This window comes from Corvus brachyrhynchos, unplaced genomic scaffold, assembly GCF_000691975.1.
Source record: "Corvus brachyrhynchos isolate BGI_N302 unplaced genomic scaffold, ASM69197v1 scaffold14, whole genome shotgun sequence".
Taxonomy (NCBI): Eukaryota; Metazoa; Chordata; class Aves; order Passeriformes; family Corvidae; genus Corvus; species Corvus brachyrhynchos.
In genome coordinates, this window is record NW_008239110.1 from 19,556,184 (window position 1) to 19,583,040 (window position 26,857).

Below are 26,857 nucleotides of genomic sequence, written 5' to 3' on the forward strand. Positions count from 1 at the left end.
CTGAGGGACCTGGGTTTGCTCAGCCTGCAGAAGAGAGTTTCAGTGAGACCTGAGAGCAGCCTCCCATGCCTTCTAGACTAATTTGTGAAGGAAGGTATGGGTGAACAGGTTGGCCAGGGAACAGCTGCGGTCTGTTGCCTGTCTTACAGTCCCCAGCTGTCTGACTTCCCTCCATCCTTATGCCATTCCATTACTGGACATCATTAAGGGACCCGGCCTGTCATAGTGCTTGGGTCTACTTGGTTCTCAGCAAGGAACATGTTCCTCACCCCTGCTCTGAAGAAAACATCACATTTCAAAAGTGTTCAAATAGCTCAAAAGATGCTTAATTCAGACCAAGTCTTTGTAAACACTAGATTCATAGTGAGACTTAATAGAGTTGGGGGTGCTGGGGCTCTTTTGGTGATTGCTGCACTCCACAAATTTCTAATGGACTTGTTACAGTACCTCGAAGTGCCAAAGAGGGTATTTAATGTGGGTCTGCATTTCAATCACATTCTGGTTTCAGCATTGTATTTATAAAATGGAAAATGAACTACAGTTGTAGAAATTATTTGCTACAGCAAACTTACCTGTGACTTGCAGGAGGCAAGGGAGGCCTGGACCTGGAATAGGATGTCTCAATCACAGAGGAAAGGGATTTGGCTTGAAAAGCACAGTGTTAGAGCTGCCCCATACCGCCACTCTGTACTGGCAGTACAGAGCAGACACGAACTCATCTTGGCCTTGGTCTAGATGTAACAACATGTAGGTACCCACCTCAGAATGTTCTGGCTCTGTTAGGGCTTTGCACTTTCCACTCTTGGCCCTTTCTCCTACTTCATACATTTGGGAGGACTATTTAAAACATGGATGAGGGAGCAGTGCTCTGGCAGTGGCATTAGCAGGAGCTGTGTATTTTGGAATGCCTCCTCAGTACAGGCTGAACAGTGAAACCACTGAAACCCCAAACCACGCTGATGACTTCTCATTTCTTGAGGGATTTTTATCCCTGTCCCCAGCATCTTGGAAATGGCAAGGCTTAGGAATGTAAAATTATTTTTCAGTGTAAGATATTAAGGACTTTTGCAATGTTCTTTAGGAAAAAAATATTCTGATACTTCAGTGCTTTGAAAGCTTTATTGGTGGAGGGTGAGGCGGAAAGAGCAAATATCGGCATATGAATAATGTGTGGATTACAAAAAGGGGAAATATAAATTGGGTTAAATATTTTTTCTTATCTCTAGCCCACTGCACTTTTGTGCTCTTTCCAGCTCAGCAGGACTTTTAGCCAGCTCAGATGTTTCCTCAGAGACCCATAAAAGTTCTACAGCCCAGAAAAAGCCCCATAAAATAAGTAAAACCTCCCAGTGGGAAGCTCTTCCTCCCTCCCACTCAGCAATTAACTCTTCTTCCTCCCACTTTCATAGGAGTTGGCTTCCCACACACTGGATGCCAAGTGTTCTGCTACTTCTTTTTCACATCAACCTCAGGAGAAGGACAATGGATTTTTAATCATCCTGTCCTTGGACTGTGCTGTGTTCTTCTCATCTCCAGATCTTTCCTGGGACAGCTGAACTCTGCTATGGGCCTGTCCCAGTTTTACTGGCCACTGAAGGACACTCAAATCTCCTTGCTTTCAACTGCTCCTCCTACCTAACCATACCTAAATATCTTCCTCTCTCTTACTACCATCTGTGCTACCAGCTTTGAGAGAAACACTCTGGCTACTGGAAGCAAAGATCTGGTGAAGGTCTTGGCACTTGGGAGCTCTTTTGCCTCGCATCAGGTACATAGAGAGGTTACAGTAAAACAAAGTCCACTAGTCTCAGGTAACTCCCACATGTCCCTGTGACACAACCCCAGCACTGCCCTAGCTCACATCTCTCCTTCTTTGTTGGTGGCAGACCTCCAAAAGGTCTCTTTTAACACTCACATTCACCTTCTTACTTTGTTTTTTGCCCCTTTTATTTTCTGGAGGATGCGAAATCACTTCTACCCTTCATTTCCTTTTCCTGCAAATCTAGATTATAGTTCCTTACTGTCTGAGCATGTTTGCTCAGAAACCGTGGAAGCACAGTGCAGTTTGTTTTAAAGACCATTTGCAAGTGGAAAATATAAAATGTTGGCAGTGGTGCCAACATTTATTATATGGAGTTTCCCCTGTAGCTGGTTCATATGAAGTATTCATCGTAGGACATTGCAACATGCGTGTGATTGATTGACTGGCTGTTTTCAGGAACAGTAGAGTCTGTTCTGTAGCTGGCTCCCAGCTCCTCGACAGCTGACTAGTTTCTGCTAGCTTCATAGGGACAAACTGGATAAGCAAATTCATGTGTCTGGATGTGGATACTTAAGCTCCATACAAAAAGTTGACAGCTCTGGAATACAAGTCTAAGCGAGCAGGACATATTCAGTTATGGATGCACCATTCCTGGAGTACTTCCTGGAATTCAAGAGCAGGTTAAGCTGTCCGTGTCAACACAGCCATCAGCTAGACCATCCGCACATCAAGGGAGCCAAATCTAAACCTGGCACTGATCTGTTGGCTTCTCTGTGGCTTCTCTGTGGGTCTATTTCCTATCTAAGTGCAAGAACTGCAATTCATCTGAGGGTTGACTGTTTCTGTCAAACCATGCCTGCATATTCTGGTGTGCATTACTTCCCATTAGATCTATTCAGATCCTGAAGGAGAACCACTTCCCAGTTCAACATCTTAAACCACAAAGCAACATAACAGTAGCCAAATCAACATTTCTCATAAAACAGGGAAACACAGCAATAATGTGCTTGTAGAGAAAGCCACATTAGCTGTGTGACTAGAACAGATGCCTAGAATTGGTCAGGAAGGGGGAAAATGACAAACAGACCCTTACGTGGCACTGTTCATTCTTTCTAAAATATTAATTTCTCTATAGTCACTTCTGGCCTCAAAGTAATGACCCTGTTCGGTGAAGCTCAGTAGAGGCATCTCTGCTGACCCATGGTGTGAGTTTGTGGTCACATCTGCTCTGCTCTTATGCCAGCACATGGGGGCAGAAACTACATCGTGAGCCTGAAAAAAGCATCCAGTTTACTGCATCTGTAAACAGTTAGTTGTCCAATTTTATGTACCAATTTAAATTCAAGACCTCTAAATGTTCTTCTGTGGAGGCTGAAAACTGAAGTGTAACTATAACTTGTCACCGGTCCAGTACTGAGGCAACTAACTACTAAATAATGTCCCTTTTTTAATAGGAAACCTCAGCTTCTCAGAAGGCAGATTTTGCACTTTCAAGAAGTGAAAAGGTCTTCTACTACAATATAAGGAAGAAGGTGGGGATTAATCATCTGGTCTGAAGCCTCCAGCTCCAGATAGTCTCCTTGCAGCTGTTGGCAGCTAGCTAACCCACACCCTGATGACCCAAATGAAGGAGGAAGTTGCAAATCCAGCTGTTAGTTGAGACCCTGAAAAGGACTACGGACCCATGTGTGTGAAATGTGTGAAGTCTGTACCAAAGTGCCTTTTTACAAAGTTTTTTCAGGCTCCGTTACAACAACAGAAACAAAAGCTGGTGGAAAAGATGCAAGACTGAAAATAAGACCCCATACTGAGGGTCTTTTCCTATAACTTCCTAAACAATGCACAAGTCTCTACAGAGCAGTGAAACTTGGAGAAACCCATGACCAGATTTACTCCCATGCTGAGAGATCCCCAAGATATCTGATTCCAGTCCTGTGAAGCACCAGGAGTCAGTGGGGATTCCAAAGAGTCCCTTTTTATACTTCTGTAATTGCATGAAGCAACATTAAGACAAGGATAATATTTATCAGGGGGTTTTCTTGCAGAGGAAAACCCTCAGAGATTTTTCCATTGACATTCTTGCAATCTCCTTTCCTGTTTTTCTTTGGCAGAGTGAGAAACAAGAAGACCAAATCAGCATTGCCTTGCTGTACTTCTATTGAATGAAATGTGAGGTGTTTAACATAAGGAGACCTCAGGTTTAGCCACATGCAAGGGATGAACAAGGGACACTTGGCAAAGTCAGCAAAACCCCAGAGGGCACTGGGCTATCATATCAATTCTTGCCTCTTTGTCTGTTTGGAAAACAAATGTGTTGGTTTTGATGTGGCTGGTGGAAGATCACACCTACAGAAAAGTGAATGCACACCATGGAGAAGCATGCTCCCCTCCACAATAATGGAACCAACAAAAAAAGCCTTGAAGGGAGAGAGGCAAATTAGGCAATCTCACTGGTTTTACCCAACAACTATAAAAATCTCAACATTCTACACGCTGCAGATATTAACCCACACCACAACATTTTTACCTCCCAAGTGATACATTACAGAATTATTTCAAGAAAATGTTTTTCACAAGCCTGAAGCTCTTCTTTGGAGCTGCGACCTCTGAGGTGAATAGAATGTTTGTAAAAATGAAAATTTGGATCACAAGAATGGAAAGCTGCAGTTATACACCAAGATGACCAGAACACCACTCAGCACAGAGAAACTAGATACCTGTCTTCAGCAGCTTGCTTTTTCTGACGGAGAAAAGATCCCTGAACCAAGAATGTTTCCATTGGCAGACTGTGGTCTGGCTATTTTTGCAAAGGAAGCCAAGGCCTGGGAATCTCAGAAGTTTGAGGGATCACAAAAAGTGCATCACATTTTGATCACTCAGCTTAATTGACCCCAAGCTGTTTGGAGTAACTGGCAGTACCAAGGGACATTCAGCCTCTCGAGAGTGCTGTAGAAGGTGAACAGTGAAAGATTTCCAAATGTTTTCAGAATTTTCCAAGTTGCAAGCATCATAATTCTTCTAATACCCACTTAATCCACTTGTTAGAAACATCAGCATATCACGAAAACTCACTAAGAATTTGCTATGTACCATGTGTTGTTCATGTTATATCCTTCAGTGCCATATATTTTTCTCCTCAGATGCAACTCAAACCACTCTTATAAAACATTTTGTCCCTATATCTTATATGATGTCTCTTTGAAGCAATTCTGTTTTCAGTAGAGGTTACTCAAGTATCTTGTGATATATTGATGTATACAGTATTAAAATATACTACATAATAAACATAAGAATTCACTAACTGTATGAATAAGTGGTATGTCAGTTTCTCTGAGCACCATGGTTTTTTTCAGGTTTCTGAACCTTTAAGCTTCTAAGGAAAAACAGTTCAAGCAGATTTCTCAGCACACAAGATTTCAGAATAATTTTCAGAAAAAAAATTTGAAAGGAAGAAACCAAAGTATTGTTTCCTTTGTAATAGAAGATCTTAAAGCATATTTCAAGTAGGGAAACTGAGAATACAGAAAAATAATATAACCTTAAAATATAAAATAAGAGTTGCACCAGCAGTAAAGTTAATTGGGAAATGGTTGGTCAGCCCTGACCTAACCTAGACCATTTCTGTGCAAAAAGCAAGCAGTAAAGCTAGGAATCACCAGCCTTCCCTTCAGAGGAAGATTCCCCATCATCTTGAAAGTCAAGCCATGTTTGTTGGCAAGATAAATTCTGAGCCTTTGCAGACTGAGGACTAGCAGAGTACCTGGTAGGAGAGCAAAGGGGCTGCAGCATCACCATGGACACTCTGTGCAGGAGCCAGGCTGATGCAGTACAGCGGACAAGACCATCAATGTGCAGTTTTGCAAGGTAAAGTTTCAGAGCAGGAGAGTACCAAAAAATGAAGAGCAGATGTAATAGTAACACATAGCGCTACTTGAAAAGAAGGGACAAGTCCTTGTTCTGGTTGGTTACTTCTCTGTTCTGTTTAGGTTGCACTGCCTAAAGCTGGTGTTGACAATAGTATTCATTTTGTAGGTTTTGTTTTTTCTCACATTCAGGGAGAGGAAATTGTAACATACCCAGAGCCTGGAACAGTTTTCTCTCGTTTATTCACTGCTGATTAGCAGCATAAACGAAACAGATGTCAGCTGACTTGTATCTACATACTCTGCTGTTTCAGTACAGAACACAAAAATACAGTGTTATCTGCTCTGGGCAGCCTCTCCTGTGTATGCCCTTGCCTTTAGGCAGTTCTGTCTGTATGGGTCACCATGGCACAGGTTTGGGCTCTCACCCTGCCCTACCGTGGAGAAAGGGACTCCCAGTGTCTGCGCATGGATGTCTGTCGGGATGAGGGGTGCAGCTCTGCAGATGTCTTCTGCCTTTCTCAAGGCTGTCCCAACCAAGAGCAGGGCAGCTGGAACCCTCTGAGGAGCCATTTCGAGCAGCTCCTCCCCTCCAAAGCTGATCTATGAATACTGACCTTCCAAGGCCACCCAAAATGACCCTCATCACCCAGTGCAACAGCATGTGTAGTCTGGGAGAAGGTGACTCACTGGTGACTGACTCCAGCTCATGAGCTTGCCTCAAGCAAGACCTGCAATGCAAGCACTCCTACTCAGTAGGGACACCCATGGGCAGCACAAGAAGGGCTCACACAGGAGAGGTTTTGCAGCCTGGACCAGGCAAGACAGGGGCCAGCATGAAGAGAGAGATGCTGGGTGAGGTGGAGGAGCAGAGAGGATCCGATCCCAAGTCCTCTCCTGTGTTTTATTGCCTCCATTTTATTCCCTCATGATGCTACTGACCAGAGGGAAGGGGGAAATGCTGCTACAGCGTGTTTTGGAGTTTGTGGCATTAACATCTGCTATGTTTATGTGGGAGAGAAATGTGTGGGCAAGGCAGGTTAAACATCTGCTAGAAGACATTGAGTGGGACAATACAGATCATGCCCACGGGTGCCAGGGAGGAACACCAACCTCCGAGTGATCCATTGTGATATATTTTTGGATGTATCTTAGATCATACTTGCAAGACATAGTGATTCAAGAAAGACACTCAGCTCCAAGAAAGAATCTCCAATTACCAATGTAAGAAAGTAAGTGAAAGAGAAAAATAGAGGTTAATTGTTGCAGTGGTATAGTTTCCTGTGTTGGTTTAGCAAGCTGCAACCTTCCCAGAGAGCACAGCAGGGCTCTCCCGTAGCTTTTCGGGCAACACGGTGACAGTAAAGGAGGCAGAAGGGTGCCTGCATAGCGATCTCAGAGGAACTTTTATTTTACACGATGACAGCCTGATTCCCAGAGGCAGACAGAAACCACATGGTCAGGAAGCCTGGGATTTTTCTCAGGGCGCAGGGGTGGTACATGGGCGGAGTTGGGGTACTGGAACCAATAGGGAGAACCCGAGGGTGTGGCCAGGGCTAGGGGCAGGGAAGGGGGCACAATGTGGAAGGGGCAGACATTTAGTAAGAAAAAGAGTTGGGGAAATACAGCACTGCAGTTAATGATGGAGAATCAACAAAAGCTTCTGGGATCTTATCAGCAGTTTAAACAAACGCAGCCCATATTTTTAATGATGAAGAAGACCTTCACATAGCAAAGACCTTTGGAAGGATGGAAGTGTGGAATGCACTTAGGTGGGCAGAAATACTTGCTATTACATTCAAGAAGAGTTTGAAAGCCTCCTGGAAGAGTCAGTAATGCTTTTATTCCTACTGCAAGATAAACTGGTTCTTGTTGCCCAGAGTACTTCTGAGAAAATCACACTGCCTGCAACCTTAGGAAAAGTATCACCTGTGAAAGCCCAGCAGGATCACACTGTGTTTTTGTATCTGTTTCAACTTAGAACCTTCCAAAGCTTCAGACAGAGCAGACTGCAAATTTTGTCTTATAAGGGATGGACTTCTTCCTTAAGATTCTCTCTAAGAGCTGAGAATGGACTTTACTGCTCCTGAACCAAAACTGTGCCTTCATTAAAAGAATTTTCTCACAATGTGTGTGAAATAATGAATGCACACAGAATAGAATCACAGGATATGCTGAGTTGGAAGGGACCCATCAGGATCACCGAGTCCAACTTCTGGCCCTGCACAGGACACCCCAAGAATCACACCATGTGCCCGAGAGCATTGTCCAAACACTTCTTGAACTCAGACAGGCTTGGTGCTGTGACCACTTCCCTGGGGAGCCTGTTCCAGTGCCCAACCACGCCCTGCGTGAAAAATATTTTTCCTGATATCCAACCTAAACCTCCACTCTTGCCACTCATCCCCTGCAGCATGGACCTGCTGTAAGGCCCAGCCAAACAGTATCTCCTGCCATCTAGAGGCTTCCTGCAAAACCAGGAGGGTACTGCCCATGCTCATGCGTGGCCTGATCCTCAGGCTTGGTTGAGAGCGTTCACAAGTCACATCTGGAAAGCATGTACAAGAACTACTCTCAATAAGAAACCAAGGTCAGAAATTCTTCATGGAAGTCTAGCAGGCTACACTCCTTCCCTGCTTTTGCCCTCAGAGCCTCCCTCACTTCCTCACAAATGATAATGTATTATCTGGGAGCCAGCTTGCAACTTCCATTTAGGAAAAAAAAAAGGCCTTTTTTTGTTTGTTTGTTTTTATTGAAGATGTTTCTTTCCTTTTTATTCAGTGTTCCACACTTGGAGTCCTCTGTGCTCAGTTACAGGTTCTCCAGTACAAGATATGGATATAATGGAGAAAATCCAATGAAGGGCCATGAAGGGGATGAGGCAACAGGAGCACTTCTGATATCAAACGAAAGGCCGGTAGACCTGTGACTTTTCAGTCTGGAGAAGAGAAAGCTCAGTGGAATCATATCTGATGTGGAGAGTAATAAAGATGGATCCAGGTTCTTCTCAGTGGTATCCAGTGACAGACAGAAATCAATGGGCACAAACTCAAATACAGGAAAATCCATTTAAACAAAAGAGAAATATTTTTTTATTGTGGGATGGTGGTTAAACACTGACACACGTTGCAGAGAAACTGTGAAGTTTCCATCACTAGAGATCTTTAAAATGCAAGAGGACATGGTCTTACTATAGCTGACCTGGCTTTCAGTAGGATTGGACTAGATGTTTCTCAGTGGTCCCCTCCCATCTCAGCCATTCTGTGAATTTATGATGATTTTTGTCCAATAAATAAATCCACTGTGGAAAATGTCTGGAGATTTAACTTTGTTTTTTGTGAAATTTTGGTTCTGGTTTTATCTGGCTGCATAATATAGTGGCTGGTATCATTCATAGACTTGTACATTTCTCCAGGTTGGAGGAACCTTTGAAAATCAGATCCAACACGCTTGGACCTCAAAGCAAGGCCAAAATCGAAGTTAGATCAGGTTACTCATGGCCCTCTCCAGGCCAGTTACGAGCACCTTCAGGGACGGAGTTTTCCCTGCCTCTCTGGGCTGCTGTCTTTGTATTTGGTAAGTTTGATGATACACACATATTCGTAATACTTCTAGGAAGTTCTTGTGCTGCAGTCTGTGTCCATTGCCCTTCAGCCTTTCAGTGTGTGTACTGCTCACAAAAGTGTGGGTGCATCTTCTTTATGATCCCATTAGGCCATGTGAAATATCAAATCACTGCCAGCAAAACCTTCCCTTCCCAAGTCTGAACAAACCCAGTGCTCAGCCTTTCCCTGTATGCCGTATGCACCAGTCTCCTAACCATCGTGGTCACCCTCTCATTGATGTCCACCAGCTGGCTTTGTACAGGAGGGCAGAAGATACTCCATGTCCAGGCTCTCCTCTGCTGTAGAATGTGAATATGTGCTTCCTTGGCATGTGCCATGTGGAGGTTCTCCAGCTCTTTTTCTGCTGGTCAGGCCATGTTTGGAGCTGGGTGACACTGGCACTGGTGACACAATTGGCCCCAAGGTATTATGGCAACTGTTGGTACCTGAGGACCTGGCCCACAAGCTGTCACCTTTGACACCTGACTTGCCAGTGTTGACACCAGGATTTTTGCACTCCGATACAATTCTGGTGTTTTTTCTCCAAGTGCTCATTCTCATCAGGGTCATACATTTCACTGACTGTTGTGGTGCAGTTGGCAGAGCGATGTGGCACAAGTCCTGTGGGAGTGCTTCCTGCTTTATGGGACACACAAGCAGGATGAGAAAGGGAGCAGCAGTACAAGGCATGTCTTTGTTTTTAAATGTTACCAGCGAAGGGCCCTCAGGCAGGCTGGCAGGACTCTGTGGGTGGGACTTTTTAAACATCCATGGATGCCAGTTTTGCCTTAGGAAGCAGAGCTGTGCTACTGCCACATTGACCTCATTCCCTTCTGCATTTACCTCTTTCTCTTCTGCCAGAAGACGACAGTTCTTCACTTGAATAATATCTATCTGCCTGGTGAGAAAAGAGGGCATGAGTTCTGAGGACAGAAAACTGTATAGTTCCTTGTAGAGAGGAACTGCAAGGATCTTTTCACATTGTTCAGAGGGCTGGGTTACCTCCCATGAAGGCCTTCTAGTATCTTTCCAAGTGACACTCAATGCTTCCTTCATCACCAAAGAGTTCCTCTGTTCACATGCTGGGTCCACATGCATGGCTTTGGCTGCCCCTGAGAACCGTTGGCATTTGTCACACGTTGGCAATTGTTCCTGCTGCCTTTGAGGCAGAAATCCCAATTCTCACAAAAATATGGTACAGTGATCAGAGATTAGCATCTGGAACTGACCAGGCCAGACAATGCTTTGAGCAGCTTGCTTGTCTTTTCGTCCCCACCCCTTCCTCCGTTGTGTTTTCATCCCTTTCTTTTTCAACTCTGTACAATTCCCCACCAGGCAGGGCCCTGGCATCCCTCCACCCCTGAGAGACTTGGACCGGAGGCGATGCAGGCCCAAGCTGTGTGAATTTTCTCTCTGTGGGGATCCTTCTTCTCCTCCATCCTGTTCCCTCAAGGTCACTTAGACAAGAAAGCAGGGGTGGTGCAACACCCCTCAGAGCCTCTGAAGGGACATGGCATTCTCTGAGCTGGCGCCAAGAGCTTGAAAACCAGATGCAGATGTGGTGTTGCCAGTAAGAGGGGCATGGGAGGAGAGCTGAGAGAGGAAAAGACCCGTTCCTCTCCCATTAGCACTATCCAAAGTCGTATGACACTCCCTGATACGCAGGGCAGCCACAAAGCTGAACAGCTGCTTCAGCTGAGAGGAAGTTTAGCTCCCAAGCGGGTGTGCTGCTTCTCCTATGGTGGCATGGCAGGACCAGGGTGTCATGGGGGCAGCAAGGACATAGGGAAGGAAAGGGGAGGGCAGCCCATTGTTCAGGACACTGACAGGGCCTTGAAGAGAGGATCTGGATGGGACATGGCTTTCCTGGCCCACATGGTTTTTAGTCACCTCTGTAATCGCACCACAAGATCAGCATCATCTCATCAAGAAACTACCTGGTATCACAGTAACATGTTTACCCTACGCACAGGGCAAAGGATGCAAATGTGTCAATCAGATCACCTCATATAGCACAGAGGACTTACCCAGACCTCAAAGCGAAGGCAACAGGCTGCACACCACTGTACTTCACATGTTTCCCTGCTGTGCCCCACTACTGACTGCCCTGGCTAGTTTAGCCTCAGAGAAGATTCACACTGGAGGGGAAGAGTGCACAACAGCCTCCACCCCTGCCCCAGCACCCCCACTTCCTCCTCAGCTGAGGCTGCAGAAAAAAGTACTGTATCAGATCTTCACCCATAATGATTATCTCTGAATGGGACTGTCCCACCCCAAAGGTATTTCCATCAGAGAATGAAGAAACTATGTGTCTGCAGATGAACAAATCAGAATTTACCTGTGATCTCTGAAGGTAAAATGCAGCTCTTCTGCAAAGCTGCTCTCTGGACAGTCATCCCAGCCTGGATTGCCACAAGGACCAACATGGGGGACTTCTCACTTCCCTTTGCTGAACTGCATGAGTTTCTTGACATTTCGTTTCTCCAGCCTGTAAAAGTCCCTCTGTTGAGCAGCTCTGCCCTCAGCACATAAACTGCTCCACAGCCCCAGTTTAGTGTCAGTGGCAAACTTGCTGATGGTGCACTCCATCCGTGCATTCCACTTTAAAGACCAAGTCTCCAAGCCATGTTCCACCAGTTTCAATACAAGCAGACATTGGGAGACCATACCAAATGCTTTACAGAAGCCAATGACATTCCCTTTTCTCCCCTGTGCACAGAGGCAGTAATTTCAACAAAGAACATGATCAGGGTGGTCAGGCATGATTTGCTCTTGGTAACTCCACACTAGCTGCTAACCATCTTCGAAAGGGAACAACACATTCACATGCTTCCAGTCCCTTACAAAAAGCTGACACTTACTCCTGCCTCAAGGAGGACTTTTTGAAAACTAACAATTTGTCACTTAGATTAGTTGACACAGATGACCAGAAAGGATGAAATAGAAATGGAACCATGTATCATAGGTTTATTAGGGAAAAAAGTTATACTTCAAGACCATATATTTGGCACTGTACTGAAGCCAAAGAAAAATTAAAATGTTAAAACCCAAATCACCATGAAAAAGAAAATGCTCTTTTAATCACTTTAGCTCCCTTTTTTGCCCCCATGCAATTTAAAATAACTACAGGAAACACCTCAAGAGGTGTTAGACCTACACTACATGTAAGCTGGAAAAAGAGTGAGAGATGGACCAGAGATTGGATCTGTCCCCCAGGTTACTGCTACTCTCCCAGGCTGCCAGAACAGCTGAGTCTTACTAACATGAGTAAAGGTTGTTGAGATGTTACCATAAAACCATTAATGCTACATTGCCCAGAAGGACTACAAAAATTCTACATTATTGCAAGCTTCCAAATGCCTTCTGAAAAATCATTATTATAACTCTCATTCATGTCAGTTTCTGCTATCTGGTCTGTTTGGAAGAGATGTCAGTAGTATTTAAAAAGAAGTGTATCCCAATTTGTCCCCATGGTCAAATGAGCCCCTGCTAGTTGACTCCTGTATTGGTGGCTTGGGCTTCTTTTCGGAGAGCAAATAAGTTAAAAGCAGTTTCTAATTTCCAAATTACTCACGCTATGCCTCTGCACAGTAATGTGAAAGATACCGACAAGGAATAAATAACATACAAAATAAGATGAGAATGGATTGACGGAAAGTTGCATTAAAACTTTTAAATAGTAAAGGACAGAAAGCTTAATTGATGCTGATGAACTGCTGGGTATGTGTTTTCGCTGGATGATACAGTGCTACTCTAACATGGATAGAGGGGGAGAATCCCACTGAATGTCCAGTCCAAAGGCTGCCAAGGAAGTGGGACACAGGTCTTTTATCAATAATTCAGATGTTACATCAACAGTACTCACAAGAAGAATACAGCTCTTTCCTTGGTTAATATATTGTGCATAGCAATATTTCAAAGAATTAACAGCACCTTTTACATAAAAATTCCAAACATATTTATCTAGTGAACAAGAAGATCTCAGCATCTCTAAGAAGTATTTCTGCAGATGTACAGTACTGTATTTATATAGATACAGATACAGATATATCTCAAAGTGAATTTACACTGTGACCTGGTGATTAGTCCAGCAGTGGGTAAACCCACAGGGTAAGTCTTCAGGAGAATATACTGCCTTTGGTGGGTGGCCAGTTACATGGCATGATTGCATAGGGGAGCCCCATCGGGCAGCAAAAGACAGTTTAGCATCCCATTAAGCAAGCACAGCATGCTTAGGTCGTTCCTGTAAGATATAATAAACTTCCAAATTTTCATGGCTAATGCAGTTCTAATTTTCACAGGTTGCACACATTGCAACCTTCTCTCTGTGCCTTAAAGACACAGAGGAGGAAGGTAGGACACCAAACTTATATCTTATCCCTGCTTCCAAGCAGAAATCAAGTAGCACCACAGATTTAGGCTGGTAAAGGGTGTCCATGTTTGTCTTCACGAGGGTTTCTTGAGCAGCTGGTCTTCACTGGTTTGCCCCATTTATCTTTTTTTTTTTCCTTTTCCAAATCAGTTGCTCACAGTCCTCTGGTAGAAATAATTCGAAAAGCATGGTCTACTTAAGACAGGAAAGCAGACTGCTACCATTTCCCTGGGATGGGCACACCACACTCATACCAGCCCACATAGTAGTAAGGTGTTGTGTATCCAATGCGTCCAAATGATACAGGCTCCTGGCGGTACTGGCGGTAATACCCTGTCAGGAGAAAAACAACCATTTGTATTCCAGAACAAAGACACATCAATTTAACAAAAGTAGCAGATGCAGTGAGAATCAATCCCACAGCACAAATGAAAATTTATAAACTGTCTGGCAGGGAGCTGTATCAAAAGGGTATTGGCTTGCTGTGGTATTTGGCTGAGATCTTTCTTGAATGATCTAACTCTGATCCTTCATATTTCTTGTAGTTTTGATTGGTTTTACTGCTCAAAATCTCTTTAACTATTGTGTAATGCTGTGGTCTGCCAAAGAGCTTCTGCATTTCACTCAAAAAAGTAGGCATATTTCAGCTGTGTTTATGAAGTTTCTAAGTCAGTTTAAATATATGAAGGACTCTGGGGCAAAAAATACCATCAAATCATATTATCTCACAGGGCTTAATAGACTAAAAGTCAGCTTTTCACAAAACAAAAAGGTATCATTTCATGCAGTAAATACTGAGCTAAGCCCTCCCTTCCCCTTTTAATTCATCTGCAGAAAGAATGTGACTGCTTAAAGCATTAGAAGAGGTGCAGCATTCTTGTCCGCATAGCTCGTGCATTGGAACATCTGAAACACTCATGGCTTGTGCCAATAATAAAACTTTTGTGTGCTCTCTATCTCTGTCTCCCAGACCTAGTATATACACATCTGGATTAATCATCTGTCTTCTGAGCTAAGAAGTGCAGTACTTCACAGTGATACACAAATATCAATCACTATTTCAGTTTCTTCCTGGTAACGCCACCATGCAAAGAATATCAACACATAATTTAACCTGAAACCACTAAAGCTAACCAAGTAATTTAAACCAAGAGACTTACTGAAAAGATTGCCTGACTTCCATGATTGGTTTCATTTTGTGAAGCAAGCTGTCACTCTCTTGGTTATGTGAGGTGAGCAATTTGCTCAGAGAACTCCTTCAAGGTAAGAATTTTCCCTCTGAGAGAGGTATCTACCAGGCCAGAATGAAAGTACTTACCTTAAGTCACTAGACATATTCCTTTGTGTTTTGCATTGAATGAACTAATAGAAATCGTTCACAAAAGCTGTATTTGCAAAGATGTTGCTGGCTCCTTTAGGCACATGGAAGAGGTTTTGCACCTCAATTCAATGAGGCAGGTCTTATCAATAAGAGAAAGGTTTCATAGACCTATACCATTTTTTTGTTTGCTTGATTTTGCATTTTGTTCCTGCATAGTATCTGCATGATATGCCCCTTTCTTTCTGTCTCTGTCTCTCTCTCTCTCTGCACCCACAAATCCTGTGGGTCTTGCATAATGTTCTCAGCTACTGCATCAGCTGGACTTCTTGGAGAGCTGCCAGCAGCTGTGGACAGAGCTCCACTCTGTGCTCTGCTCCTTACCCCTTAATCCCACAGATGGGATAACAGGCTCCTGGCCAGCATCCCACTCCCCCATTGCTGTACCTCGGATGGTGGGCAGGGCTTCAATGTATGACTGAGGTCCCGTTCTTCCATCCAGGTGTGAATCCACAAATTGGCAGTGGTCCTCACCCCTTCCCCAGCTATCCCCAATGCTGTAGAAGGTATCTGAAGAGGGATACAGACAGATTACTTAACTCAGCAATACTTATGTTTGGGATACTCTTTACCGCCAGGAAAGCAGTTGTGGAAGAAAACGGGAAGAATGTTACAGTGACACAGACAGTATTACCAATGAACAAACAGTGACTGGAAAGAGGGAGAATGCTACCTTCACAGTATGGAAGCAGAAATTATGGAAAATAAATGGGTTACAGCTCAGTAAGGAGTAGTCCCCATTTTGCAAGTCCATGGGCAGTGTACTACAGGTGACAGGTGGAGAGAATTTCAACTGGATTAGTTGAAATATATCATGTGAAAGTAAAAAATGCTCAATATGTCAATGCTGTTAGCTTGACTTCAGTCTCAAATGAAAATTAAAAACTGTGGAGCTCTCTTTCTCTAACAGACATTCAAACACTCTATTGAAACTATACCAAGGCACTACAATAGTTATTAGCATAGCCTGAAAGGACATTGAGATAGTCCCATAATCCCAGATCAACAATATGGAAAGTTTTCTTCATTATCTCTCAGCCAATGCACCTGTGTAAGAGCTACTGCTAATTCTTCTTGAGAGAAGGACTCCCACATAGTGGTCACACAATTCTGCCATGCATGAAATGAAGAAAGCCAGAAGACAGGAGATGACAAGTAATCATGCAGCAGGAAATTAATCTTGGTGCCTACCTTTCAGGTCATCACTGAGGTAAATTTTGTACCTTAGGGAGTTGCAAAGAACCACTCCTACAAACTTGCGGTACCAAGTTCGTTTCACGTACTGCTTGCCAGTGCAGTCTGAGTAGGTGGGGTCATATTTAAAAGTGAAAGGGATCCAGATAGGCTCACCGCCTTGGAGAAAAAAATAAATCCCACAATAGGGACAGACTTTAACATTTCAGTCCAAGCTTTGCAGAAGTTAATATCTAGTATGTTTTACAAGACATGCTGCAGCAGATTAATGCATGACTTTTTTATATTCAGAAATAGTACTTCAAGAAAAAATACTATTTAAAAAAATCTTAGAGACTTCATTAAATCCCTCTTAGGCAGTAGACAATAATAACTGTTTAAATGATTAAAATACTATTTCATGTACTGAACCACAGCTTTAAGTACAGTCTTAATTGTTTTAGTAAGACTTCTTCTCTACCTAGTATTACACAGTTTCTTTTCTTAACACAGCTTGATCTTAGGTCTGACAGTGACTTGCATTTTAAGACTAAGTATAAAACATAACCCTTTTACAGAAGAACAGACGTTAAGAACTCCATGGTGAACAACAGCCTGCGAAGTCTGTTCTTGCTATTTGGTTAAAAAGATCGTATCACAAACGTACTTTTCTGTTTTGTTTCCCCAGATTACATCAAAACAGATGAGTTTCCAATAACAGACAAGTGAAACCTTTCCTGGGGAACTCTGTTCAGAGCAGTGCTGCAGAGAAGACTGCCTAATTGCATTGCAAAAGACTAAATATTGCTACTGGCTTACCTAAATGTTTGCTTTGTACTAGCCATGACATTATAATTTATTTTGAAAATGCTGTTGTGTTAATGAATACAGAATGATACAAAAAGCTTCCAATGTGATAATTGGTATTTTTCTCTCTAGCTACAGCCCAAAGCCCTGTTTTTACTCTGCTATTTCCAGGTGGTTTACAAATGAGATTGAAAGTTTTTTCTGTTAGTCATTCTTCCTCTCACTAGGCACATGGACCAAATCCTGCAAACACTTCCACCAGCAATCACTGCTCAGAGACTTCAGAGGACACAAAGAAACCAGACTAGCAAGCACAACAAAACAGAGAAGGAAAGGCTATACTGGACACTGTTTTCATGAACAGTGTAGCAAAAAATCCAGAACCAACCATTTTAAATCCTTAGGAAAGCTGACAGAGCGTAATAACCATGAGGTCTTTTTTCCTGCATCTCTTCTGAGAGCATGTCCTGCCTGGGGTTACCCTACCAGTGTTCATGTCAGCAAGGTAAGTCCCAGCACCAGGAAATCAGATTTTCTGATTAGGGGCTGAACTAGCTTATTGCAAATTTGGAAATACAAAGCAAGCTAAACAGCTTTGTGGCATGTCATTCAGGTCAGTAATATATTCTTGACTTTTTAAGCATTTATAAGGGCATGATGATTTTTACAGATAAGCACCAGAACTAGGGAGAGAGAGAGAAACCTGATCGTGCCATTCAAGCTATGCTAAGGCAACTGAAAGACACAGATACAGAAGTAATATAGTTTACTGCTTATTACCAAGCAATTAAAGCTGTTGTACCAGGGAAAAAGATGGGCCAAAATCAAGTGCTTATTGGAACATATCTTTACAAGGTTTCTTTCCAGGAAACAGAATAAGGGGTCTTAAGACAAAAAATGTTTTGTGAATTAGTCCCATGAATTACTACTCGTTCCTGTTTAAAACTGTACCTAAAACTGCATGTTTAAAAATGTTTCTCATTCCTGTATTCTAAGTGTTTTGCACAGGCTTTATGCACTTCATGAATGAAACAACAGAGAAAGACGTACCAGGTGGCCTGACAATGAGGAGAGGATTGTCTAGAAGAAAAAAACAAATAGAAAATTTAGTATTTTGTTCCAAACCTTGTTTTATAACATAAAACATACAGTCACTGATTGAACATTTTCAATAAGGTGCTTCATCCTATGATGGCATTCTTTATTGAATATTCCCATCAGCTCAAACCTTACACTTGCATTAGAAGAGTACTCTGAATTAGCAATTTCTTTCTCTTATGATCTATTCCATCACTGTAATTATACCACTGGGCCTTGCATTTAGCAACCTGTTTTTGTACTTGTGCCAGCTGCAAAGCCGCTTTTAAGTGGCTTAAAAGATCAGTGCTGCAAACAAAACTTTAAATTTGGTGTATATAGCATGTTAAATAAAGCTCACAAAGAAGCTGATTTTAGATGGGAAAACTAGGCATTCAGGCCCATATACTGGCAGCAGGAAAACAATCTGCAAGATACAGCACAGAATCATGTAATTGTTTAGGTTGGAAAAAGGTCTTTAAGATCACTGAGTCCACTGTCAACCCAGCACTGCCAAGTCCTCCACTAAATCATGTGCCTCAGTGCCACATCTACATGTCTTTTAAATACCTCCAGGGATGGAGACTCCACCACTTCCCTGGGAAGCCTGTTCCAAAGCTTGACAGCCCTTCTCTAGCAATGTTCCAGCACCTCAAAGTCTCCCTTGTAGTGAGGGGCCCAAAACTGAACACAGGACGTGAGGTGCAACCTCAGGAGTGCCGAGTACAGGGGCACAATCACTGCCCTGGTCCTGCTGGCCACACTATTGCTGATACAGACCAGGATGCCATCGGCGTTCTTGGCCACCTGGGCAATGTCAAATATTATGCCTGAATTAATACTTGAGCCTCTTATTCATTTAAGGAAAATCTGAATACATTATCCAGGACCACTGACTTATCTTGCATTTTTGCCTCCCTTCTGTGATGATTTACTTCCACAGTTCTTAGTGGAGCTTCTGAAGTGAGCACTACAGAGTGAAGGCAAATGAGCAAAGGCAGACACTGCGAAAACCCCATGTCATTAAAAGGGCAAAATTTGCAAGAAACAACAAGACCTTTCACTCAAGTAAAGACTGAAAAATTTGTCCTTTATTATTCAGTGGAGTCGGTGGCCTCTGGCTTGATGGAAGTAGAAGAAACAGGAGAAAAATAGCTCATTTAACCTACTATTTTTAGAAGGGGGTGTTGCTCTTGATTGTACTTTCAGCCTTGTGAAAGAGCAGCATGCCTTGTCAAAAAAAAAAAAAACAGAGAACTTTGCGCCTGTCTGATGGAACTATTGCTTTCTGTATTTCTTCCAGAGACAACTGCTTCCAACTGTTTAGCTGTTCACAATTAGGAAACTAATTTACTAAATTTTTGGTCAATCTATCGAAGACATTTAACCTTCCCATTGCTTCTGTATTGTTGAACATTAGTAGTTCTTTGTATTTGAAATTCAACTTCCTGTTCCCCCGGAACTGACTTTAACATTACTTACATTTTCATAGTGGCATTAGGAATGCTTATTATTTTCCTATCTTAACTGAAAACAAATAATTAAAGTAAAAGTACCCATAATCTGAAAGCAGCAAGTCCAGAATAATCACTGTTATTGGCATGCTGGTTTCAGTCTTTGCCCTGCCACATCTGTTATTATGAGTTTTGAGATGAAAATAAAAAGCAAACCATACCAGATTCTGTGATAAATGAGACGGAAGAGCTAACAGGTCCATAACCAAAGGGATTCTTTGCTTGGACTTTAAAATAATACCTGAAACAAGAAGAGAAGGGAAATAATATTAAAACAGGTTCCAGTGCAATGGCTAAATTATAAATAATGCTAAAGCAGGGTAAGAATCAAAGCAGAATTCCACTGAGTGTCCTTTGCATTAAATGGAGTTGGATACTGAGCCAGAGTATGAGCTGGCTGTTACAGACAAACATCTCCTTTTTGCAATTGCTCCCATGCATATTTTTGGAACACTTATTTATGTATCATCCCCCTTCCAAAAACCACATACAACGACATCCATTCTCTACGAAACAGCTAATAGCAAAAGACTAAAAGAAAAAGTTGCAAGGAAATCGAATTTAGATCTCAGGAACAGTTTTAAACCTGATTAACTCCTAGGAAAGCAGTGGTGTAAACTGCAAACTGAAATTGGATCAGATTTATATGAGATTAGAAGCTAAGCTTTTAACCTTTCTGTAAAAACTCCAGCAGCATTAAGATCACAATACTTGAGTAATAGAAGAAAGCATCACATGATGTCTTATTGATTTCCCCAAAGTATTTAAATCACATGCTTAACTCAAAGCACATGACTCACCCCTAGAACTCCATTCTTTGCTCAACAGAAGCAAACTTATCCTTACCCTTAGAGAAGAACACATTTAAGTACATTTTTAGTTCATTTCCAAATACAGTGGTTTTTAGCTGATGCCTACCCTGACAATTTTCCCCAGATTAATGTTTTCTTCTTTTCCTTTTAAATTTGTAGCAGCCCAACAGAAACCAACTAGAACGAAAGATTACTTAAAAATTTCCAGCACAGAATTTTTAAAATTCCCTAGTTTAGGTTTTCCTTTCTTGCCTGCTTGCTCAACTTCATTCTTGTAAAGAAATTAATCAAAAAATTAAAAATTACTGTACCTCTGTAATATCCACATAGCATGTGGATCTTGGTTTAGCCTCTCATCCAAAAGCAGACATCTCCAAAACTCTACGCACGTAACATGGCAAGCGACTACTTGCATGGATGGTTGCTACCAAGCACTGGATTACCTCACATGACAGTGCCCCACCTGAATGGCAGGCCTGATGTATCACAGCTGATGAAAGGGAGTCTGCCCCATCAAAAACATCAGGCTGCTCTTCCTGGTGAAGCTCTCCCCATCCTGCACAAAAGCCTGCCAGTGCTGCTTCATTTGCATGGGCCATGCTGGGCTGAGACTTGATGCTCATGCTTTACCAGGCAGCAGGGAAATTCAACAGAAGCCTGTTGCAAGAACTTCGCTGTTTTTAGTCTGCCACTCAATATTTACCATGTGCACTTTCCTGTACCATCAGCTGTATCTGTTCCTCTCAGACTTAACCACATAGCAGGGCATGGAAGGCCTCTCTACCCTAAGCATAGCTAAGCACATATGAAAATACTGACAAGAATAAACCAGAGGGGACATGGTTGACCCAGCCCTTTGGCAAAGGTGATTTTTTTTTTTCTTTCATTAAAAGGAGTATCTTTTGTCAATTAAGGTGAACTGCTTTGCCTTAAAATCAAACTGATCTTTATGAAAAGGCTGGAAAGATGTGCAAATAGTATTCTTCTTTGCCCGAAGGGTGGTAGTCACATGAACACTGGGTTTTGCCAAGAAGCAAGGTGGTTATCTCCAGGGTATGGGCCAGGGCATCTTGTTTACTCCTTAAAAATTACAGATAGGTTGTCTAGGTGAACTCAATGTGCAAGCTACCAGAATTGAAATAGTCTGGACTTCATCCATGGCAACAGATTTACCTTGTAGGTGTGTCGGACATGGAGCACATGCATGGTCAGACCCTCTGTGGGACATGTTCCCATGTCTGCACAAGGGGCATGTCCCCTGTCCCTGCTGTGTCCTGCAGCTGACACCAGAAACCTACTTCACTCCTGCTTTCTGCAGCTAGTTCTGCCTTTAATTAAGGAGTATATGATGCTCATGAACAACTCACAGCTTATTTTAAAAGACACATATGCTGTGGCAGAAAGAAAACACACTAAATGGCAGAATTTAGCAAGACTGTGCTTTTTGCTCATGTCCAGAGTAATCCTTTTGTTGGCAGAAAAATTTGCCTGTTTTTAACTATTGACCTGGATTTTTTCTATAAAAGAGTGTTTAGCATGTCTGGGGAAAGTGGAGAGGGAAGGGAAAAAGCCTCCCATGTGCTCCTCCACTTCTGGCCAATGCCGTGATGGGGCACCTGCATCCATCCACACCTCCCTCACTAGCACTTTTGTCACCTGGATCAAGACAGGGGCGAGCAGCACGAGCCTGTCCATAGGGATGGGACACAAGGCAGCAATTCCTCACTCTGGTTACCAAAAGAGCTGCAACACAGCACCAAGCTTAACTGACTCAGCTCAGTGTTTGCTGTAACCGCTTCAGAAGAGCAGGAGAAAAATGTTTTCCAGCCCACACCTTTTTCATAATGCTTCAAAGCACAGTGGAAAGTGTGGATACCTGACTTCCCACTGCCTCCGAAGAAGTATAATCAGATACCACCTTTCAACACAGTGGCACTGAGTAACCCTTTCAATACACGTGTATTCATAGTAGCCTCAAAGCATTCCCATCAGACATATGAGCGAGATGACCCCCCTCAAAACAGCAGAGAGAACAGCCCAAGAATCTTGTGCAGCTAGTTAAGTGGGGAAAAACATGCAGTTTTGTACCCAATGCATAATGCAGGAACTGATTACCTATGCAATCAGGACAACTGAGCATTCAGCTGTCCTGTTACATACATAGAAGCCCATCTAGGACATATGATGGTTCATGTTGCCTGCCTGTCTAAAAAAACAAACCAGTGATGAAGTCATGAGTACATTTTTCTTTGCTAAATTGGAAAATTGATTCCTAAGCCTTTATATACACAAGAAGCCTCTCATTGTACCAGAAAGAGAGCCAGATCTCATGACTTGCTGACCTGTGATTTAAACATAGACAATGCTATGACTACTGTATTAAGAATGTCAATAAAATAATGTAGTCAGGATATACTTCTTTCTCAGACATGACAAATAAAAAAAGAAATTGCCAAAGCCATTCTAGATCCAGGAATCTGACATTTTCATTACTCAGAATCCTTCAGCTGATGAATTTGCCAGGAAATCTCAAATCAGTATAACTCAACTGGTTTTCATCACATAAATACATGAACGAAATTTGTAATATGTACATTTGATTTACACTTTGCTTAGGCAGAACCATATGAATTGTTACCATTAGGCACAGAAGAATCACAACAGATGCAGTATCATTTGTTGTTCATTTTCAATACAGACAACAAAAAGGCTTTTCCTCCTAAGAATAAACTTCCTTCGAGATTTTATATACCAATTCTAGTGAACTGTAACAGAGCACTGAATATATAATACATTTTTTCATTAAGGCTACATGACTAATCATTCAACATGCCTGTCATTAGGAGCAAAATTGTTCTTTGTTTTAATTCAAGGTGTCTCCCTTCTGTTGGAATTAAATAGCTGGCACTCACAGCGCAAAGTGAGATAATCACTCAGCGTAATAATTAGGGAAGCAACTTTTTAAAAAAAATTAGATGCAAATTCCTTTTTCCAGAATTTCCAAAGGCATGCCTGCATGGATCCTCAGCCCTGCACTCCGTCTGGTGGCAGGCTGAGATGGCAGGATGCACCTCCATGGCAAGGGCTAAAATCCTCCTCCTACAACTACACCATCCTTCCATATGAAAAATGTGTAAATCAGTGCTTGCAGGTTCACAGGTTAATGCAAAGTGTCTTCCTCCATCTAAAACGGCCCAGCACTACATCCCTGTTCAATATTTACAACGAATTTTATAATAAGACATTGGAGCCAAGCTTGAAGAGGACCTTCCTACGGAGCTGGCGTGAGGTAGGTATGTGCCACACAGGTCTACCACTTGCACAGGACAACGGTTTCATGGACATTTTAGCTCTTTTGTGTGGCCCTCGTGGCACACAGAAGCCAGCTGTGGTTGATGCTGCTTGTTGGACAGACCGTGGCTTTGTTTTAATGGAGATGTAGAAAGGAAACAAATTTTTGGTGCATCTGGCTCCCTGAAACAGAAGATCCAGGCTCTGTTTGCAATTTTAAGTCCTGAGTAAATGTTTGAGAACCTCCTATGAAATACTCTGTACAACACTGGAATTGGTAGCAGGCACTGTGGGATCAAAATATCCCCAGATGGAACAAAACCCAAGTGGACAGAGAGAAAGATTTCAGGAGACCTGGAGATATGATTGTGAAGGACAGTGTTTTAAATCATGAGACTATCTAGTTACTCCCATCAGGCACTGAGACAGATTTCCTAAAAAAGGCAGGAAAAAGCCTAACCATACCTAGGAAGGGGACTGAAATATTTATGGCAAGGATTATAATGTTTCTGAGTGCAGAAGACTGGATGTAGTGGTTGAGCAGATGCTGTTCAGCCCTTTGCATCATCTTCTGTGACAGCTGGGAATTAAGGTTAGGGAAGGGACCTTGTCAAAACTACTGGTTTAAAGATTTAATATGGTTTAAAGTAGTTTAGTGTTTACAATCACGTGGCACAAGGAAGCAGCTCCTGTGCCCACTGAATCTGATCAGAGTTTCACTAATGGAAAAACTTCCACTTCTCAAATGGAGGTCAGACCAGGCCTCAGAAGAAAACTTATGACACGGATTAAACATAGATTTCCGTTTTGTTTGTAAAACCTAAACACCAGGCAGATGTTTTCCAGGAGAGCTTGAAATCTTCTCTGGTGCTGACTTCAGCCAAGATGCCAACCTGTTTCTCATACACTGCCCATGCTGCAAGATTGCACCACCTATAACCCCTCATGGGACACCCAGCAGCCAATAGCATCTGCTTAGAGTAAATCCGACTTATCAGACGGAGTAATTTTAATGCAGTCCCTCTGTAGCTGTTTACTTTCCCCCCAGTCGCCACAAATTATTCCAGTATCATGTGAAGCATGCATTCTCGTTCTGCCATTTCAGTCAGATTTTTTGCAAGATAAAGACCTAAAGCTCCTGCCAAACTGACTTCTGAGCAATTGCCACAGCCTCACTTTATACCACCAAGCCTTCTCTTCCAGCACTACATATGTGAACAGAAAGCGAAAACAGACTAGTGGGCAGCATTTCCACAGCAGCCCTCAGGCACCAAATCTTGGCCACACGTATGTTGGAATGACCCACATCACATCAAGTCACATCACGGGTATATTTTAGCATATTTTAGTATATTTCCCCCCCTAACATTTGATTCAGTTATGCAAAAGACTAGAAAATGCATTTTAAAACAAGATTTTCTTTGTTACTGATATGTGTTCTTATACATACAAACATATATACCATGTACACACTGCCATTGGCTTCAGGGTTAATTTGGTAAAGATATCATGTTGTTGTACAGTTTGTAGAACAGTTTGCTGTCCAACAGAATGAGTAAAATTTAAATCAGATGTAAGCATTTATACTAAGACCAAGAAAAACAACTGACAATTCTCAAAATTTGTTTTACTTCCTTAACAGAGCTGAAAAGGAGTGGATCAAATCCTTACCGTGTGTTGGGCTTCAGGTTCTCAACTGGCAAGTGAGTAGACCCTGCAGTCCTGGTTGACCACTTATTCTTTAAAAAGTCATCATAGGATGCACTGTAAACCAGATAGCCTGTAAACAGGAAAGACAAACAGTTGGGAGGATTCTAATTATATTTTAAATAAATTATATCCCTAGGTGTCACAGTAAATTTTATGGATTAAAAGGAGTGGAAACATCTTTGAAATATTAAAGTGATTCCACGCCTAACCCTCCTGGAAAATCCCAGCCTATAACCATTTCCTATCATTAGCTAATAATGATGGAGCATTACATCAGAGGATGGCATCCAGTTGTGAATTCTGATTTAAAACACAATGAAGGCAAAAAGATGACAGAGGCAACCCATTCACTGTTTTAAGTGACACAATGATTGTGCAGACACTAATACAGTCAGAAATATCAGAGTTTTTTTGGGAAAAAAAATTAAAATTATACAAAATTCTCAGAACCTTGCTTGTCAGACTGTTATTTGATCAAAATTTCAGTAAAACAAGCTAAGCATTGCCTTGGCCCCAGATTCCAAGATAACTGACTGTGAGAATTTACATTATTTTCCTACAAAAAAAGAAAACAAAAGCAGACTAGAAGACCACCAAGCCAGAAGCCCCTCCACAGGCAGTCCACTCCTGTCGCCACACCCACAGCCAGGCAGGACCCAGACCAGGTCCAGCCACGCAGTCACGTCTGCTTGTAACAGACTGCAGCCAAGTGTGAAAGATGTTCCAAAGCAGGCCCTGGAGGTGGCTGCAGTGAAGCTGAGGGCACTACCTGGGGGCAGAAGTGCTCAGTCAAGCAAAGTACTATTACAGCTACCACACAGGCAGGATGTGATGCCTTCAGAACCACTGTCACAAAATCAGTGCCAAAATCTCAAGATCTGGACCAACATGGGCTGCTCACTCACTCTGGCACTGAGGGATGACTGATGGACCTTTCTCATTCCTCAGAAAGTAACTCACCTCCCTCAGAAAACTGCAGAGGAGTGAGAACTTCATGAGCCATCAGCTCAGTTTAAAGTAAAATGGTCATTTAAGAAAACCTTCCCCTTCTCCACTCTCCCATCAGGAGAGAAACCCTCAAGAGAGTACCTGTTACCATGTCTCCTTGAGCAGGTTTGGCCCAGTCCACAATGACAAAGGAGTGACAGCCCTCAACTGCCACCACCGTGATGTTGTGAGGGGCTTTCAGGGGACGCTGATCTTTCTCTCTGAAGTCATTAGGGATGATTTCATCAAGGCTCTCCACTTGGAAATGCTCCAGGGCCTCTGTCAAGGAGCAGGGGGCTGCTGGATCCTTATTGAGATAGGTCACATAAGGAGCTAGAAAAGACAGGGAAGGGTGGCACTTAGTTAGCAGTTTGAGTAGCACACAGGCTGGCAATTTCCTAAAGAGAGTCAAGTTTTGTGGTGCATTTTAAAATTCCTCACCTTCCAGCCCAGAAACTGCTGTTAACAAAGCATGGCTCACAGCCAACTTGATTGATGAGCAGCAG

The 26,857-nt window shown here is 42.6% G+C and overlaps 1 protein-coding gene across 1 annotated transcript in view; it reads right to left on the minus strand.

The window, feature by feature from the left end:
- Positions 1-12,171: 12,171 nt before the first annotated feature.
- The window catches only part of FNDC1 (fibronectin type III domain containing 1), a 38,606-nt gene continuing 23,920 nt past the window's right edge, over positions 12,172-26,857 (minus strand). The window contains exons 13-19 of the mRNA XM_017739424.1: positions 26,454-26,684; positions 25,326-25,434; positions 19,713-19,792; positions 18,011-18,040; positions 16,172-16,333; positions 15,368-15,490; positions 12,172-13,935 (exon numbers count right to left, since the gene is read on the minus strand). Of these exons, the coding sequence (XP_017594913.1) occupies positions 13,820-13,935; positions 15,368-15,490; positions 16,172-16,333; positions 18,011-18,040; positions 19,713-19,792; positions 25,326-25,434; positions 26,454-26,684 (851 nt within the window). The 3' untranslated portion in view covers positions 12,172-13,819. The remainder of the gene's footprint in view (positions 13,936-15,367; positions 15,491-16,171; positions 16,334-18,010; positions 18,041-19,712; positions 19,793-25,325; positions 25,435-26,453; positions 26,685-26,857) is intronic.